Source organism: Pholcus phalangioides, unplaced genomic scaffold (genome assembly GCF_987345545.1).
Source record: "Pholcus phalangioides strain wild (caught in Gottingen) unplaced genomic scaffold, Ppha-v1.0 ptg000016l_1, whole genome shotgun sequence".
Classification (NCBI taxonomy): domain Eukaryota; kingdom Metazoa; phylum Arthropoda; class Arachnida; order Araneae; family Pholcidae; genus Pholcus; species Pholcus phalangioides.
This window is the reverse complement of record NW_028301609.1, coordinates 14,998,393-15,017,252: the sequence shown is the minus strand read 5'-3', so window position 1 is coordinate 15,017,252 and position 18,860 is coordinate 14,998,393. Positions and strand designations below refer to the sequence as shown.

The 18,860-nt window shown below is 36.1% G+C and overlaps 1 protein-coding gene across 14 annotated transcripts in view; it reads left to right on the top strand.

Annotated features, from left to right (window-relative positions):
• The window catches only part of fray (oxidative stress responsive kinase frayed), an 85,151-nt gene extending 73,070 nt beyond the window's left edge, over positions 1 to 12,081 (top strand). For 10 of the 14 annotated variants that reach the window (XM_089245696.1, XM_089245699.1, XM_089245695.1 and 7 more), the window contains 6 exons: positions 3,652 to 3,903; positions 4,045 to 4,094; positions 4,214 to 4,266; positions 6,927 to 6,995; positions 9,002 to 9,063; positions 11,736 to 12,081. In XM_089245696.1, coding sequence (XP_089101822.1) covers positions 3,652 to 3,903; positions 4,045 to 4,094; positions 4,214 to 4,266; positions 6,927 to 6,995; positions 9,002 to 9,063; positions 11,736 to 11,816 — 567 coding nt within the window. In that variant the 3' untranslated portion in view covers positions 11,817 to 12,081. Of the gene's footprint in view, positions 1 to 3,651; positions 3,904 to 4,044; positions 4,095 to 4,213; positions 4,267 to 6,926; positions 6,996 to 8,912; positions 9,064 to 11,735 lie in introns of all 14 variants that reach the window. The other 4 variants (XR_016194287.1, XR_016194286.1, XR_016194285.1 and 1 more) reach the window with 1 other exon arrangement.
• The last annotated feature ends 6,779 nt before the right edge of the window (positions 12,082 to 18,860 follow it).

The following is an 18,860-nucleotide window of genomic DNA, read 5'->3' as shown; positions in this document are numbered from 1 at the left end:
GCAGCTTAAGATGTGTTTCTCAACCACCAACAGCGGTTTCCATTTTCAAAAAAGAAAATGTTAGCAAGCAGCACAAATTACTATGGTCAATCATCGTGTCAAATCCCAATGTTTCATGGGACAAAAAATTCATTTCATGAATAAAAGAGCTAGTATGTTCAGGACTCGAATGTCCTGAAATTCACTCCCATTTTGCAACAATTTCTTTCTGAGTATAACTGAAACAAGAAGACAGCAGGAATCATGCCAAAAAATTGAAAAACTTCAAAAAAATTTTTTTTTTTTTTAAATTTGTGTGTGTGTTGATCCAATTTAAGCGAGAGGTGAATAAAGAGTTGCTGCAGATATAAATAATTTTGTAAAAAAAATCTTTGTCAGCTTTGGTTTTTTTTATTTTGAATAATTGAGGGGGAATGAATATTACTTAGAATACTCAAAATGCATGTATATCTGGATTATAATAAAGAACTTATGATGAGCTGAAATGCTAGTCTAAAATTTACAAAAGAATACAAACATATGGGTTTAGGTTTATGTATGGATCCCTTGGTAAGTTGGAAAGCAATCTAAATGCAGACTTTTTTGCATTCATTGCATTGTAGTCTAGCATTCGCATTGCACAGTGCACATCTTCCTTGCGAAGATTTGGTGAGGTAATGACCGTCACATTTCCTAAGTGCGAGTTGGCAATGAACTTTTGGTTTTGGTCTTATTCCATCTTTCTTTGGAAGCAGTCGCAGAAGAATCATAGTTACTTCTCTCCAGAACTCCAAATGAGTAAGCTGACTACTTTTTGAATGAGCCCAATAATGAAATACCCCAATAATCATTTTCACTTGGTATTCTGTGATACCCACTTAGCAAAAGCAATCCAAAAAACTATTGTGATTTCTTTCCACTCAATTTTGAAATTCGATCCATGTTGTGCGGCATAAATATTTGTTATCTCAGCCAAGTAACTGAGATATTCTTGCGATAAAAGTTTCAATAGAGTCGTCTTGCACTAGCTCAGAAAACTTATCACAGATTGCTTCAGTAGGTTCCCTTCCTATATTTTGGTCGAATGCAGTACTTTTTTTTCACTTTGGTTGCATGAATTTTAGTCTTTTGACACTTGAGACATTAGCACATGATGTTTTCCAATTTTTTGACTTGATGTTAATCTGATCTTTGGAAGGCAATTTTGATGTTGAAGGCATGTTGATAGGATCTGCAGATTCACCCACAAATGAACTACGTGGTGATCTTAAAACACTTAGATATCCACAAACATCTGCAGGAACTACCGGGCCAAGCATGTCATCGATGTCATCCTCATCTGTTACCCGCTCATTTTCATCAGGCTGTAGCTGACATTTTGAATTCTTCATCAGAGATCTGATATATCAGAATCTCTCAAACTAATTAGAAAGTCAACATCTTCCTCTGCTGTTTTGAATATTTTAGCTATGTAAAGAGCATGAAATGAACACTAAGAAAAAAAGCCAGCCAAGTAAGCTACTAGTATAACAGACAAGATGGTAAAAAAAGGTGTAGATAATCACAAGACCAGATATCAACTGAGAATCGAAAAACCAACATACCAACAAAATCACTCAAAACATAGAGGGAAGGCTGGGGGAGGAGGCAAGGTCGGCCACAGAAAAAAGGGGGGTGCTGCATGTAAACATCGCAATGAGAAATTTGATCCTTTGAAAAATGAACTACTTGGTGATCTTAAAACACTTAGATATCCACAAACATCTGCAGGAACTACCGGGCCAAGCATGTCGTCTATGTCTTCCTCATCTGTAACCCGCTCATTTTCATCAGGCTGTAGCTGACATTTTCAATTCTTCATCAGAGATCTGATATATCAGAATCTCTCAAACTAATTAAAAAGTCAACATCATCTTCTGCTGTTTTGAATATTTTAGCCATGTAAAGAGCATGAAATGAACACTAAGAAAAAAAAGCCAGCGAAATAAGCTACTAGTATAGCAGACAAGATGGTAAAAAGAGGTGTAGATAATCACAAGACCAGATATCAACTGAGAACCGAAAAACCAACATACCAACAAAATCACTCAAAACATAGAGGGAAGGCTGGGGGAGGAGGAGGCAAGGTCGCCACGGAAAAAAGGGGGGTGCTGCATGTAAACATCGCAACGAGAAATTTGATCCTTTTCCCTCCTTTTGAGACACACCAGAGAGGGAAAAAGAAATAAATTTTTTTCTGGAATGCCACTCCTCTGCATTGCACTTTGAATAGTCAGTAGTGGCCAATGTTCCCAATTGGGAACAATCCTAGGAAAAGATATCTGTAATTCGGAAATTTTTTTTTTTGTCTCATTGAGCATTTCTTATCATTCTTGACAATATTCTATGATTAAAAAAAAATTGAGATGCATGTTTACAAAAACTATTTTAATAAATTGATATGATAAAAGCTGAATCGAATAACTTTTGTCTTTTCTAAATTAAGTTCAGAACCTTATATGTTCATGGGGAAAAATAATCTATTTTCGTGAAAGAAAAATATTTTTTTTTTGAATTTATCAAAAGTATGTTCCCAATTGGGAACATTGGCTGGTAAAAGGTTAATACCTTCTGTGTTCAATGAATAAACACCGAACAATGACAATTTATGATTCTGTTATTGAGAAATATGTCTAAAAATGAACTGAAAATTCTTTTTTTCAACATTCACCAAATGAAAAATGTTTTTCTCCTGTTCACAATTTCTTTTTTTTTAAATTTCATTAGCTTTGTTATCTTAAACCAGGAGCCTTCGACAATTGACACACTGCTAGCCACATTTGCCATTTTACCGAGTCCCTGAGGCCACGCATTAAAATACACCGGTCTTAGGCAGTCAACTATTTCCTTGGATGCCTAATGAAAACAATTTTTTTTTTAAAGATTAATTTTTGTGATTGGTTATTTGTGATTTTTCTCACCAAAGTTTTCATTGTTTTTTGAGTGCCAGTTGAGAACAGATTAAAAGTAGAATATCTTATAGAATTGCATAGAGAAAATGTTTCATTTGTAATAAACCCGGACTTTTAATGGTAGGACTTTTTTTAATGGTTTTGTCAATACTTCAAAGTACTCTTTTCATTCACAAATTGATCTTAACAACTTTTAGATACAAAAAATCTTTGTTACGCTTTGCAAAGTTCAATGCATGAATTTTTATTTTGTAATTTAATATTTATGTTTTTACAATGATAATTTACCGTGTCCTCAATTTAAAAATCACTATTGGTTTTTTTCTGAGGTCATTTAAGTGAGATAATTGATCATCAGTAGATTGTAGGTTATTAATGCCGTAATGCAGTGGTTTTCAACCTTTTTTCACTCGTGGAGCCTTTTCTGGTCTAATTTCTATGGCGGAGCCCCGTAGGCCTGTTTTTTATTTACTCATCAAAGTTTCAAATTTTTTTTTAATTCAAATTTATTGTTGTTTTTTATTTTTCTCGAGCCCCTCTGGAGTGCACATGGGGCCACAGTTGAGAACTTTGACATAATGCATTGGAAAATTTTCGTTATTTTATTCATTTATTTTTTTATATTCTGTTTACATGCATTAGGTGAAGAAAAAATTATTTTGCTGCAGTCGTCATAATTAACTTAAAGGGGGAAAAAAACTGAGTGTCCATTCATTTCTAGGATTTTTCTAGTTCAGAAACATCACGATCGTCCGAGCCTCGACAGCCTTCACCTGAGACAACTGCTGCGGGAGAAATAGGTACGAAACATTCCCAGGCAACTGCTAGTGCAATGCCCATGCCAGTCATAGATGGTGCTGCTACTCAAATAGGACAGCCTGTTGTGGAAACGAGGGTTGCACCTCCTGGAGTTGTTGGTCAAGAGCAGGCTGGTACTGTTCCTGAAGCTACTCTAAGCATAGATAGCTCCCAGGTAATCACTGGAATTTGAAATCATTTCTCTCGATTTATAGGTTCTGAGCTCATATTTTATGAAACTGCTTGTTATCATAGAATTTTTCCCCCTCAAATTTTTAAAGTTAAAAGATTTTAATGTATATTTTTTCTTTTGCAGCAAAATAACTTGGAAAGTACGAGGATTATCAACTTAGTATTGAGAATAAGGTATTTATATAATTGAGTCCACTATTGTTGTGGGTTTGTTTTTTTATTTACTAATCACATTTGATATTAGTTCAACATTATATGCAGCATATAAAATCTATTATCTCATATTTTTCTAGGAATCAGAAAAAGGAACTTAATGATATTCGATTCGAATTTGCTCCAGACAGGGGTGAGTCTTTCCAATGTTTTTCTTTGTGTATTTCTTTCTTTTTTCTTGAATTGATTACTGTAATTTCATTGAAAATTGTATTAGCAAATTCTTTGTTTCTTGTACTAGCAAAGTGGTTTTTTTCATGAATTTATATCAATCGGACCGTTTTCTCTGTCCTTTTTGGGGGGGGGGGTGTAAAGCAATATTAAATTACTATGTTTTGGTAAACTTTGTTATGTGGTACACATACGAATTCTCACAATCTATTAACAACAGATGCATACTCAAAAATTAATTTTTCTTTAAAAGCTTTACGTTTGGCTAGTAGGCCATCGTGGCTCTATCTCCTTTACATTCAATTCCAGTGGTTAGAATCATTATAGTAAGTACAGTAATTTGAAAAGAATTCAGAGTGGCTGCCTGGTAGTTGTGTGTGTAGCAGATCAATATCCAATTCAACATGTCTGCTATTGAATCCCAGCTTAAGCATCGAAGCATTTTAGTAGCATGTTTGAGTGTAACTTTCAAGCTGTACTGTCTGGCTTTGATGGAAAAATTGAGACACGCCAGTTTTTCAATTATAGCTGTTGGGGATTTATGGCATATTACATGCAACGAAGTTTCGATAGTATTCAATTTATTAAATTTACTTTTCCTAAATTTGTTACTAAGTTCGCTTAGAAGATTTTCAGTCTACCTATAACATTCAACTGGCATGTGATTGGCTTTTGAAATGAAGTGAACAAAATTCATTGCCTGTATATCCCAGGATAAAACATTTTGCATTAAGCATAATGATCAACACAATCTCAAACATTGATTCTTTCTAAATAACTGTGTAATAAAACCAGTAACTATACACTCTGACCTATACATAGTTATAGACCAGTGCCTTTCAATGTCCAGTTATCTAAGGAAAATCATGGGCAAAAGTAACTCCATTTGTTATATAATAAGGTGCTATTCGAAATGTGACACTGATGTGTGCTTTCAACACTTGGTTGACCAATTCTTGAGCATACATTGCCAGTGTAGAACCCTCATTTGATTGGTTGACATTGAACTAATTGAAAAACCCCAAAAGCATTTCATGAAGTGTCTGCAAAAGAAGTCTCAGAGATCTTTCATAACCTGGACAACTAAAACTTGGGGCAACATTCTCTAAGATGGCCCAGACTGGTCAGTGACTTGAGACTGCTGTATAAAATTATCCATGGTCGAACCTACACATACACTCTTTTGTTGAACATAAAATTCATTAACTCTTACACAGAAGTCATCAGCTGTGCATACCCATTCCATTTGTGGAGGAGGAACTGCTTGTAGCATTCATCTTTATGCCAGGCTGGCAGGAATGACCTTCCCTGATTGTTCACTGATGTACATGTTATTTACTAAAAGACTATAAAGCTTTGACATTTTGAGTTTCTTGATCAGATGCCCATGTATGTACAGTCTGTTATTATTTGCTTCTTTCCTTAATAAATAATTAAATTTAACTTGTTAATCACTTTCTTATGACAACTAAACAAGCATTTATTTTTATTTCCATTTTTTTTAAATAAATTTTTATGAAAGTGACAATTTCAGGCAAAACTTTTCCACATTGCATAAACTTTAATATTAATATTACTAATAATGCACTTTATATTATTAATAATGTAAAGTAGCACAAACGTAATATTAAGTTATGTGTACCTCTGATTTCCATCTTATTTGTGTAATCGGTATTGCATATTGTTACTGTAATCCATCATTTGTTAAGCATTTTGTTACTGTTATCAATTATCTGTATTTATTGCATGATTTCTTCATAGTTTATATCTTTTGCAAATGAGTAAATATTGAAATTTGAGCTTATATTCGTACGGTTCATTTTTATCATCAACTGAAAACTGGATGGCGAGTCTTTCTGCTCATCATCTAAAAACTTTTGGATGGGGCCTCTTTTTCTTTTAAGAATTTTTCTAATTCATCTTTCTGTTTAGACAACTCTTGAACAGCTACATCTGTAATATGCTCAAGTACTTACATATGCCACTAATATTTCCATTAAAATCACGAAATTTTGAATAAAAAATCTGAACTCAATTGTATACTCCCCCATCCTTGTTAAAGAGAAATCAAACTCATTAGGTCAGAATGAAATGTGTGAGATATATAAATAGGCTACCATTTTTGATTACCGTAAAATGTTTCAAAATTGCTGAATGATTTGGTGGATACTGGATATTCTTATAATCAACCCATCGTTGCATTCTTTTTGCAAGTATTTTTCCAAGAAATTTTTAAAGTCAAGTTGCATTGTGGAGATTAGCTAAGTAAAGAAGCGCTGAATCTTAAATTACCAGTTAAAGAGGATTATGAAACAGATTTTTAAAAAAAGAAAAGAAAAAAATTACTTCAGACTGAAGAAAGTCAAGTTCTGAAAGAAAGGTGTTCAATTTCTCCAGCATACCAGAAAATACAGAGTTTTTGGCATGCTTGTCATTTTATCCATGCTGTAAATTGCACAGAAATTGGTTGGTCTTGATCTGTTTAGATCTCACATGCATAGAATTTCTGTTGTCATAAACAAAATGTGATTCACTTTTTTACGGACTCTGTAAACCAATGTAATATAGTTTATTTAATATCTTGGTAAATTGTGTAATCAATTTTTTTTCCTTTCTGAACAGACACTGCTGATGGCATAGCGGGAGAACTAGTTGGTGCAGGATTAGTTGATGGCAAAGATATCATTGTAGGTAAGTTCCCTCATATGTTCCTTTCCTAAGAAGTAATTTTTCCATAAAGTACATTATGTAGTGTTTGGTAGCTTACTTTGTTTTAATGGTATCTATTCCATTTAAGACTTTTTCTCATTTATTTGATTTTTTCTAAAAATCAGAAAATGTTAACGTTTATAGAAGCATGACATATGCAGAGTCATACTCATAGGTAAACCTTTTTTTAAAGAAGGGGGAGGGGGAGAGAAACAGCTTCATAAGTAGCTGAGTCATTTTTTATATTAGATTTTTGGGAAATAACTCTCTTCATCATTGTCTTGCCTAATATCGAAGGTAATTACTTCAATATCTTGCAAACAATGTGAGGCAGAATTAATCTGATTATATCATGTGTTGCTTAATCACCGCTTATGCAGTGTCTCCGGTTAAAATGTCCCTATTTTTGAGCAGTTCCTACTCTCTACAAGAAGTTGGAAAAGATGAGAAAAGTACATAAATAAAAACTACTCAAAGCTTTTGTAAAAAAAATCTGTACACTTTCACATATTCTATTTTTGTTGCTCTGATGATATCCAATTAGTTGTAAAGTTCCAGCTGTGTCCTCTGCAGCATTTGAGGAGGGACAGTAGCAATAATAACCGTTATTCTGGCATGAAGATCTTTCAGATTATGGGTCTTTCTGCTGTAAACGCAGTCTTTAAGGTATCCCTAGAAGCAGAAATCGAGTGGTCGTAGGCAAATTTATGGTTTTGCTGCCAGTGGACTATACCAATTTTGCCACCCTTCCCCCATTCTAGTCTAATTTTCTTGACCACCCATTCCTCAAATTTTCCACTGCAGTCTGTTTATCTCTCCACTCTTCTTCCTCAATATAATTTTGTTTCTAAGTTACTCTTTTGGTTGCTCGCAAGCTTTCATGCTGTCTATGTCACTTCCTTGGTTACTCTCTAGGTCACTCTTTTAGTTGCTCACTGACATCTTACCCTGTTTTATAAATCACTCCTATGCTTACACACTCACTCTAGGTCACTCTTTTTATCCCTCATTGACCAGGTTCCTTGCTCTTTAAGTCACTCTTTCGTTCACTTCCATTGCTTGCACATTATTTTGATTGCTCACTGACGATCCTCCTCTCTCTCTCTCTCACTCTTTTCGTCGTTCACATGCTTGCACATTCTCTAGATCACAATTTTTTTGCTCACTGACATTTTCCCCATTTTATAAGTGACTTTTAAGCTGGCACACTGTCACGCTTTTGTTGCTCACTGATTTGATTCCTTGCTTTATAGATCACTCTTCTTTCAGTCACTGCAATACTCGCAACCCCCCTCTAAATCGCTGTTTTAGGTCACTCCCGTGCTCACACAATCTTGTGGTTGCTCACTGACCTGATCCCTTGATAGAAGTGGATTTAAGGTTTTATATATACCATCCTTCTTACATTCTAAACCAACTTTCTTGGTCACTCATTTCTCAAATTTTCCACCCTGGGCTATAACCCGCCTGTAAATATCCAACTGAGGATGCTCAAACTATTTTATAAACAGGACTTCTCCAATTTTTTTATGTTAAGATGCTGGTAAGAACTGCTTGAATGTTTATGTATTGTCTAGATACAAATTTCCTGTGTCATTTCTTTTTGCTTTTGGGATAAGCGCTACCTCTCAAACTAATCGCTGAAATCTTATTGCTCTCAAAAATATTAACATTTTATTTATTGGAGTTTCAGTTTTTTGGGGCGAAGATATTTCGAAGGTAGATGTATCAGCTTCGAGGAAAAGTCTTGCTGTGAGGTTTTTTGAATGACGTGCATGTTCTTGAATCTGCCAAAATAACTGGCAAAACAGTTTTAATTTTTTTTTTAAATTGGTTTGAAATTTTAAACAAATAAAAATAGAAAAAAATGCAATTCACTGTTCGATTTCCACTTCCTAGCGTTAAAGGTGGCGACATGCAGGTGATGGAAAAAAATCAAGGACTTCTTCCTTTGAGAACTCACATATAGTTCTTTATCTTTTGTACAGTTGCTGCCAACTTGCAGAAGCTGGTCGACAATCTGCCACTAAAAACATTAATATTTGCCTTGGTAAGTTTTTTTTTTGCACTTCTTCCCACCATAAAATAGTTATTATTTTCTGACAAATAATGATTCTGTAGATTTTTTTAATTGTACATATGTTTGGTTATTTGCTACAATTTATTTCTATGTAGAAAAATTTATTCAGTGATTTGAGTAATATCTAGAGATGCAGCAACCGAGAATCTTTTTATCTTTGTTCCGAATTCTATAAATGTAAGCAATACCCTTATTTTTGTTATATACATCAGTACTTTTGATTACATGCTTTGTGAAAACATTCAAATATTACATTGTTTTAAACCTCAGGAGAAATCTTGTGGCCAAGATATGGCAAGCTGAAAAAAAAGAGTAGATGTACTCTTATACACATGCTGTGTTAGAAGTAACGGCCTGAAGGTTGAGATCTCAAACCAATGTTGATTATGGTCTTCTCAAAGAAGGACTAACTTATATTTGCAGAGAAAGATGGCCTCTCCGCTTGTTGATGCAAGAATTTTGGAAGACTGGTTGTATCTGGAGCTTATGATGATTTAGGAAGAAAATTCATCTCTGCCTCCACAGGAACTCGACCTCCAGTCTCTTGTTCACCGGACGAGCGCTCTACCCCCTAAGCTATGGAAATGGATAGAATATTTCCTCCTTGTATTATATAACAAGTAGAGAGGACATCTTTCTCTGCATATATGTCGCCATCTGGTGACCGTGATGTCATTTACCAACTGTTAGCCGTCCGTTGCATGAAACCTTCCAGTATATGCATGCTCCAATAGCTTTGTTAAAGTTTTTCTGTCATTTTGTCAAAAAACCAACGGTTACTCATTTTCACTTCTTCACTCATTAGTGGTCTGCCAGTGACTGACACCTTCTATAAGGAAGAAAAAATTTTAAGCCTGCTCATTAGGATCCCTACATACATGTATCAAACCAGGCCTCTCTAGATTCATTTACTTATGCATGAAAAATTATAATTATGGTTGGATAAGTTTTTAGCAAACCTTGAACAGTTGTTCAAAGAGTCCTCTTTTTGGAACACATTGTTATGCTGACGTCATACACGTTGGTTGCTTGCAGCAAAACAATATACTTGGGTCATGTTTTGTGATATAATGTGGCGTTTATTTTTTCTTACAGTTTAACCACACCATATACAGGGTGAATGCTCAAGTCCCTTTGCCGCAAATTACTTGTGAATCATTGATTACAGGCATACTTCCAATTGGAAAAGTATCCAAATAACATGTTTATATTTAAGCTACACAATTCTTATGGCAAGGAGTTGTATAGTTATTGAAATTTTAAAAATTAGCTTTTTCTAAGGACACCCCGTCAAAAAATAACCCGATTAGAAAATAATTGTTCTGTCTCTCCTTAATGACAATGAAAAATAATATAATAATTCAATTTTTTTAAGTGTAATGTTCTTTGAAATATTTGAATTCAAAAATTGCTGAAAATGAAGAAAAGAACAGAATAGAATGAGCTTGTCTGTTACTTTATGTGGTTCTTTACTTCATTTTCAGCTATGTTCAAATTATCTAAGTGAGCATTGTGCTTAAAATTACACATGGCAGGTTTTTTTTTTGGGGGGGGGGGGGTATCTGGAGAGGCAGAGCAACAACTTTCTAATTGGGGGTTTTTTAAGATAGGATGTCCATAATAAAAAATTGGTTTCTTTATTTTGATAACTATACAACCCCTTGTAACATGAATGAAGTATTGTAAATCTACATGTTATTTGGATACTTTTTCTGATTGAAAGCCATGCCTCTAGGATGAACGGTTCAAGAATTATTCCAGAAGGTGTACCACCTTCTGGTTCTTAATAAGAATCATTTTCTTAACTGCAAATTTATCTTTAGTTAAGAAATGAGAGTGAATTTTGTAACCACATTCTTAACTAACAATCGTTTTCTTTCTGTAGTTAAGTCTCCCCCCCCCCCTCTTATCTCGATTCTTAGTGGACGATTTTTTTTTTCTTTTACGATTATATTAGAAAAAATTAAAAGTATTTTTAACAGATGCATTTTTATTGCTGAATAAGGAATTCATCCAACTTTATATATATATTAATTTATCAGAAAGATATCTGAAGGTTGTGTGAGAGAGTTGAAAACAGTGTTGAAGTCTATATACAGCACATAACAAGTTAGTAATAATGATAAAATATCGGTTCATTTTGATTAAGTTTTATAAATTTTGCTACACGTCTGATCACTATTATTATGCACTTTTTACAAATCAATTCTTACCTATGGATGATCATTATCAAGAATCAGAAAATGTTACATACCCCCAGGATAAAGGGACTCGAGCATTCACATTGTATATCTGTTGTGTTGTACAGTCGAATCCTGTTATAGCGAACTCCAAGAGACCTGAGAAATCGCTTCGTTAAAATGAAATTTTGTTATAAAGGAATTCCATGTTTTTGCATTGTTCTTATGTAAACTTATCTGGAGGATTAGAAAAGTGTTTGTTACAATGAGAATTTCGCTATAACGGTATTCGACTGTATTTTATTCATGCACATTTGACTTCAACAATGTGAGTGCAATTTTAAATCTATCTCTCATGCATATGTTAATGTTGCATTTTTTTTAACTGATCGCGTGTGTGAAAAAGAATAGCATGCTTAATCTTTATTTAGCTTCTAACTTGTCTTTCTCGTTGTCTCAAAGAATCCAGGGTCCAACCCAAGCGAAGTTCCTGATGATAAAACCCTAGTTGGTTTTGCTCAGCTTTCCATTGCAAATGATTAAGTGCCACTGTGTGGTGCGAATAGTTTTTTATGCCTAAAAGAAGAAAAAAAGAAACTAGTCCAGCCTGATCGATGACAAAGAAATGGGAAATAAGATTGGCAACACTGCATTCATTGCCAACGCATTGGACTTTTTTTTTTGCTATCGCGTTGTAAGAAATAATGGCAAAGAGAAAAAAAAATTCACTATTTATGATACTTCACACTGAAGCTTGTAATCATGTGTTTTTGTGTGTGTGCATTAAAGTTAATTCACGCCAGCCTTAGTATGTGTGTGTAAAATGTCCATTTCGTGATTGATTCCGTTTTTCCTTTCTATTATGATTATAGTAGAACCTTTATCAATTGTAGGGAATGGGTTTCAAAACTTTATTTATACAATAATGTTGGCCGACACCTGAACTTTGATGGTTATTATAAGCATTATTAAAAAAATACCTTCTTATTGCCAGTTTGAATTGTTTCCTACAATTATTTTTGTCAGGCTATGGCAATGAAAGGTATTTGTGACTAGTTACACTTGACCTTTCTCTGTCTGACCCTAGGCTTCGGCTGGAAGGAGCTCGGTTAAGGCCCTACTATATCGCCACAACAAGATGATTATGCTCTTTTGAACAACATTTTTGATGTACACTGCTGAAAACAATTAGGGGAGCAAGCAAAAAAGTGAAGAAAACCGTGCGAGACAGCCACGTATTGGCATACAATGGATAGTACACGCGTGTCAATGCGCAATACAGAAAAAAGACGTAAAAAATTTTCGAATTAAGCTTTAATTCTTTGAAAATATGGAAAAAACATGAAAAGATGATTTAGGGCAACAATTTGGTTACATGTAAACGATAAAAAAAGGTACTGTTTTGACACGATGCATGAGTTTTAATAGGGCGTGTGGTCTCCTCGAACAGCTAAGACTGCTGCACACCTGTTTGCCATGGATGCGATGAGGTTATCGATCAGACTTTGGGGAATACTGTTCCATTCCTCAAGAAGTGCAATCTGCAAGTCTCGGACAGTAACAGGTGGCCTTGGTCGCGCAGCAATGCGTCGTCCGAGCATGTCCCAAACATGAACAACATTTCCAAACATGTCCCAAACATGCTCGATTGGATTCAAGTCAGGAAAGCACGCTGGCCATTCCATACGCTGTATTGTTTCAGCTTCAAGCATGTTCTCCACCAGACGAGCTCTGTGCGGTCGGGCATTATCATCCTGGAAAACAAAGGAATCTCCAATGGCTCCAGCTTAAGGGATGACATGAGGTCGCAGTATCTCGTCTGCATACCTTCGGGCCGTCAAAGTGCCATTCCAAATGATATGCAGGTCCGTACGTCCGCCTATGCTGATTCCACCCCATACCATCCAACCAGCTCGTCTGTATTGTGACCTTTCACGAACGAATGCGGGGTTATTTCGAGTGCCCCTGTCCCTCCATACCAGAACACGTCGGGTGTCACACTCCAGACTGAATCGGGACTCGTCTGTAAACAGCACTTGGCTCCAATCATGTTGCTCCCAATCTCGATGTTCAGCAGCCCATCTTCTTCGGGCTGCACGGTAGCGTGGGGTCAACGGAATGCAGACCATTGGCCTACGTGCATAGAGCCCTCCCTCATGAAGCCGATTACGTACTGTTTGGCTGGACACCCTTCGTCCTGTTGCCAAGAGCAACCGTCTTTGCAGCTGCGTAGCATTCTCTGTGCTGTTTCGACGGGCTGTTAACCGTATATACCGGTCATCAGTTGCTGTAGTGGCGTGTGGCCGATCTTGCCCTGATCGACGTCTAACATTTCCTGTTTCTTGGAATCGATTCCACAGCCTTGCAACAACACTTCTGGCGACTCCAACAGCGTCTGCGACACTACGTTGTGTTTGCCCAGATTCCAGTCAGCCTATAACATGTCATGCCATGGATTCCGGTAAATCACGTTGTTGAGACATCCTCAAGTCACCTTGTCTCAAAATGAAATACTGCGCAATCGAATTTCACAGTTACGGCAGTAAAACAGACGTTTCTGCAACATCCCGATTTCTGCCCTTATCTCCTTTTTCTGGTTTTCGACGTCATGAACTTTGATTTGCATATGAAGTTTTCTTCTTCTGTTTCCTGCTAGGCTTTAAATTATGGATGATTCATTTTATGTTACTTATCGGTATACATCTTTGTGTAATTTTGTTAAAACCATGTGCTCCCCTAATTGTTTTGAGCAGTGTATGAATATAAATCAAAATTCGCTGAGGCATGTGCTATCTTCTGTCATTGATATCTTGTTTTTTCAAATGCTATTGAAATATATCTTGTGTAGCAAAATATTTTAAACAGATTTACAGAAACTATAGGTTAATGAGATTCAAGCTTCAGATTCAAAACGCAGACTCAATCTCCCATGTACAGGGTGTCCCATAAATAGTTTAAATATTCATAAAAATTAAAAGAATGATTATATTTTTGAATGCAGTTTGCAAAAAAAAGTTATTCTCGCGAACGGGGATTATTATTATTTTATACATTGCAAATAGCAAAAAATTTTGGTATGAAAAAAAAGTAGTTCGAACTTTTGTCTATTGACAGTGCTGCATGAAAGCAGGCCATGGACCCGAATCTTTCTTCAGTGTCCGAAACGGTCATAATAAGGCTTTAGCAGGTGATTTGTGGCTAAGGTAAAACACAACATCAATAGTGCTTTATCCAATAATGTCAACATCACCATAAAAACCTTATGCAAGTGTCAGTAAAAGGAAAATTCAGAAATGCGCTTTTTATCCTACTCTCTGAAGTTCATGCGACTCTGATTGGCATGTTTCCGGTGATATGCTTCTATGATGTGGTGCCCTCTATCAAACAAAATTTTGAACTATTCCCCCCCCCCCACTAAAGACAGAATCCCCTCTTCATAAGAATAACTTTTTTTGCAAACCGCGTTCATTTCCCATTCCTTCAACTCTTTTATGAACTTTTAAGATGTTTACGGGACACAGTTTGAAGTCAATTGACATGATTCAATTTTATGAGTCGTTAATTTTGCCTCCTACCAGCTCCTGAAAGTCACATGTTCCAGCATGTTGTGACTTTCTTTCATAAACATGGATGGAGATGTGGGTTCCCCCATCTAATTTTTATGCATATTAGGTATATGAATTGACATCATCCTGCCTCCTCCTCCTCCCCCCCCCCCCCCCCCAGCCTTTCAAGTGTATTTTTGGAAACTAAATTTGAGGCTTTCTGTTGGGAGTTGATTACATTGCAAACTCATCAGATGTATGAGTACCATTCCAAGAAAAAAAGATGATTAGAGAGATGATTCGGGTTTAACACTGGCAGGGTTACCAGATTCGAAAACTGGGAAAGGAGGATGCTTGCGCCCCTCCTTGGAAACGTCACTCCTTGATTTCCATAACAGATGACGTCACTATACTAACAAAAAAGTCCTCTGCACAATTTTTCGCAACTGAAATAGAACTGGTTTAAAAATAAACCCACAAACATTGATCCACCCCGCTCATGTTTCAGGGTGAAAATAAAATATTCCTCATGAAATAAAAAAAAAAATCATTCTGGGGAAACTGAAAAGCAGAACAAAAAGATGAATTCTCTAAAACGTAGGAATATTATAGTGTAGTGGTGCCATCTGTGGTAAAAATTGTGAAAAGTGGTCACAAAGGATTGCATCTGGGTTAGAACCCCTTTATGTACTGTACCTTCTACATATGAAGGCGTCTTATAGTCAGGGTAAGATGCCTTCATATACATATGTAAAGGAGTTCTACCAAAGTCTCCTGGATACTACTAGGAGGCTTGGTTCTACTATGAGAATTATAACCTCCTTGGGTTCTACATCAGGGCCGTCTCTCTTAGAATAGAGATCGCCCTGGTTGTTGCTGAGCTATAACTAAACTGGAGTGAAGACTCCCTATACCAGGCTTCTTCAACTCGGTGCTCCCTGAAGTAACCAGACTGCTCTATGCTCTTGTCCGATTTCGTGCTCGCAAGCACTTGATCAACGTTCCAACTAAACACCTTGTACCAATTGCAAAGGATGATTGAAATCATCCCGATTTCATGCATTCCTATGTCAAACTTGTCGTAAGGGTTCTCTTCTTTTGATGATGTGTACAGTCAGTGCTCGCGACTGCAAAAGGTTGAAGACGTCTGCCCTATACAATAACACAGACGTGCGCTAGCCGATGCAGAGGAATATGAAAGTGTGCGTGATAGAGTGAAATAGGCAAAACACATTGCTTATTTCAGTATGTAAACAATGGGGGGGGGGGGGACTTCAATCTTCAGTATTTTTTTCAGTTTTCATATTCATTAGTATAGTTGTCAGTTTTCTATCTGCATATACACGAATGGTGATATCGGTTCTGCCTATGATTGCACCAACCGATGTGGAAAATTAAAGGAAGATGGAAATAATGCGTTTCATAAGTAAGTGCACGTGGTTTTATATTAAAAGATTCATTCATTTTTATACTACAATTGTAAAATTATACGCATAATGCCTTAAAGAACTGAAATTATCCTTCGTAAATATTAAAGACCTAAACTTTTCCATTTCTGGTAAAAACCATTTTGGGAAAATGTGAGAATGAGGAGTGGTAAAATGTAATTAATACTATAATGTGAAAAATGCGTAATAAATGTGAAAAGCGAAACCATAAATGTATCATAATTGTCAGTGTTATAATTATGTTTATAATATCTAATTATATTATCAATGTATTACAATTATCCATTATCATTGTTAAGCTACTATTACGAACAATGATTGATTGATTGATTCTATTGCTTTCTTGAAGCCTGGTAATGAATACACTTTTTTTTTTAATAAAGGTTTCCCCTTCGAAAACTAGAAATTCTTAAACAATGGGTGGAAGCTTAAGTACAATCGGCCCCACCTAAATGGTTATCAACAGCTCTGGTGCATAACATTTGATTAACCAGTGTATTCAATTATGTGGCAATCATCAAATTGCTGTTATGCGCCATATAGTGCACAGCTTTTATACTGAAAAATATATATATATAATAATAATTATATATATTACATATAGTTATAAATATATATATATAATTTTTAAAATCTTTGGGACTTCTGTTTTTTGCTTAGAAATTAGAAACAATTTTTTGTGCAAACTATAATGGAAAGTTACAGTAAAACCTCCCAACAACGGCCACTAACAGGACCATCCAAAATAAATCAAGCCTTCTTTCCAGGGCATTTTTATATTCAGTCTGATAGCTGAAGACGTTCTTGTGAAAAGTAGATTGACACATCCCTCCCAAGAAATTTATGCCCAGGATATTTCTATTCATTCACTATTTGCGGGTTACATTTTTCGGATTGAACCATCCCTTGAAGTAGGGAATGCCACATAAACAGCTTTTCTAGTAGCCGGCCCCAAAGCAGAATGTTTTGCGATGTTCTGCAACGAGCCTCTACCTGACTGAAAATGTTCTGCGGTAAAAATTTGCATATACATAATAGCGTTTTTCTACACTTTTCTTAAAATTCCTCCAGATTGTTCTGCAACAGCACTGGTTGTTCTGTGACGTACGTCGCACATTTCGGCATATTCCGCTTTGGGGGTAGCTGGACAGCTTGTGTATTCCTCCTTGTGTTGACAGCATTGTCTTCTGTTGTAAGTTTCCCCCCCCCCTCTCCGCTGCCTTCAACACCCATCTAGCATTTATATTTCCAGGAATTATACCCAGGAAAAGAAAGCATACACAAATAATCTTTCTTTCAATAGAATTTGGGGGAAATACTACCTTGAAAATTATTTTTCTCATTGCGCTATGCATATTTTTTTCAACTCCGTGCCTAAAGTGATCACTCTGAAATAGTTGATCGGAGGTTACTTGTAATGTTAAGTCTGAGACTCCTTTGGTTTCAACAAAATGTGGCGGTAGTTCGGAAGTGGCCATTAAAAAAGGTTCTACTGTATATGAAGTTAATATTTTAATTAGGATTTTTCCAGATTTCTAAAAGGTTGAAAACTGCTGTTCACGATTATCACAACATGGCAAAAACTGGTGAATCAGGTGGCCAAAATGAATTTGAAGCAGCTACTACAGCATTATCAGAACTGGCTACAGTCGCTTTGTCAGGGGAGGATTGCACTAATTTTCCAGGTCAGATCAGTTCTGAAATGCCGAAGTCAGGTAGTCCCACTAAAGCTGAACTGAAGCGCAAAATAAAACTGCTCCAGCAAAGATTGAAATGGAGGGACAAAAATATCAGATCTTACTTCAATGTTAGCAATGGCGCAAAAAGTATGTGGAATGCCCACACAAACTGTTACATTGTTAAAAGACACTCTTGGAGATGTTCCATTTGAACCTCCTGGTATATCAGCTGAGGACTAAAAATGTGAAGCCGATTGGGAGACGATACATGTTTATTACGAAACAAATTATGTGGGACAAAAGCAGGCACAAATACTCTGGGTATGTTGAATGTGCTGGGTTAAAGGATGGCCAAGACACTTCATGACCATCTGTTATGAAACTTTCCCAAATTTTGCTTATCATTTGATCATTTTTGTCACACCACAGTCATTTTCTGCACTCGGGACCTAATTAGATTGGGACCTATTGCCAATTATGAACGGCAAGCCTTTTTCATACTCATCGAGAGGTTGGTGCGTTAACCCTCTGATGTAGTACTTCCTGCCGTAGCAGTGTTTTTCTGTGGTCACGTCGCAGTATCTGTTGTACCCCAGTGTCAGGAAAGTTCTCTGACGAGGACGAACCAGGTATTGAACTTGCGACACCCCCCTAAACATCCTTTGGTGAGTACCTTATCGACCTGGGTTACCACGTCCCTGCTGTCCCCTTCACTCTGAAACCTGGGTGCTAAGGTTGTTTGAGCTTCCCCCAAGTCGCAAAAAATTTAAAATTATTTTTCTTGTGGATAAGATGATACGAACCCGTGCAAGTGAAATGTTAAAGCGAGTGAATCGCTATAGAAGAAATAGTTTAGTTCCACAGCTGGGGATATCAATGAGTGTTTATGGCTTTGCTACAGATATTTTTTATCGT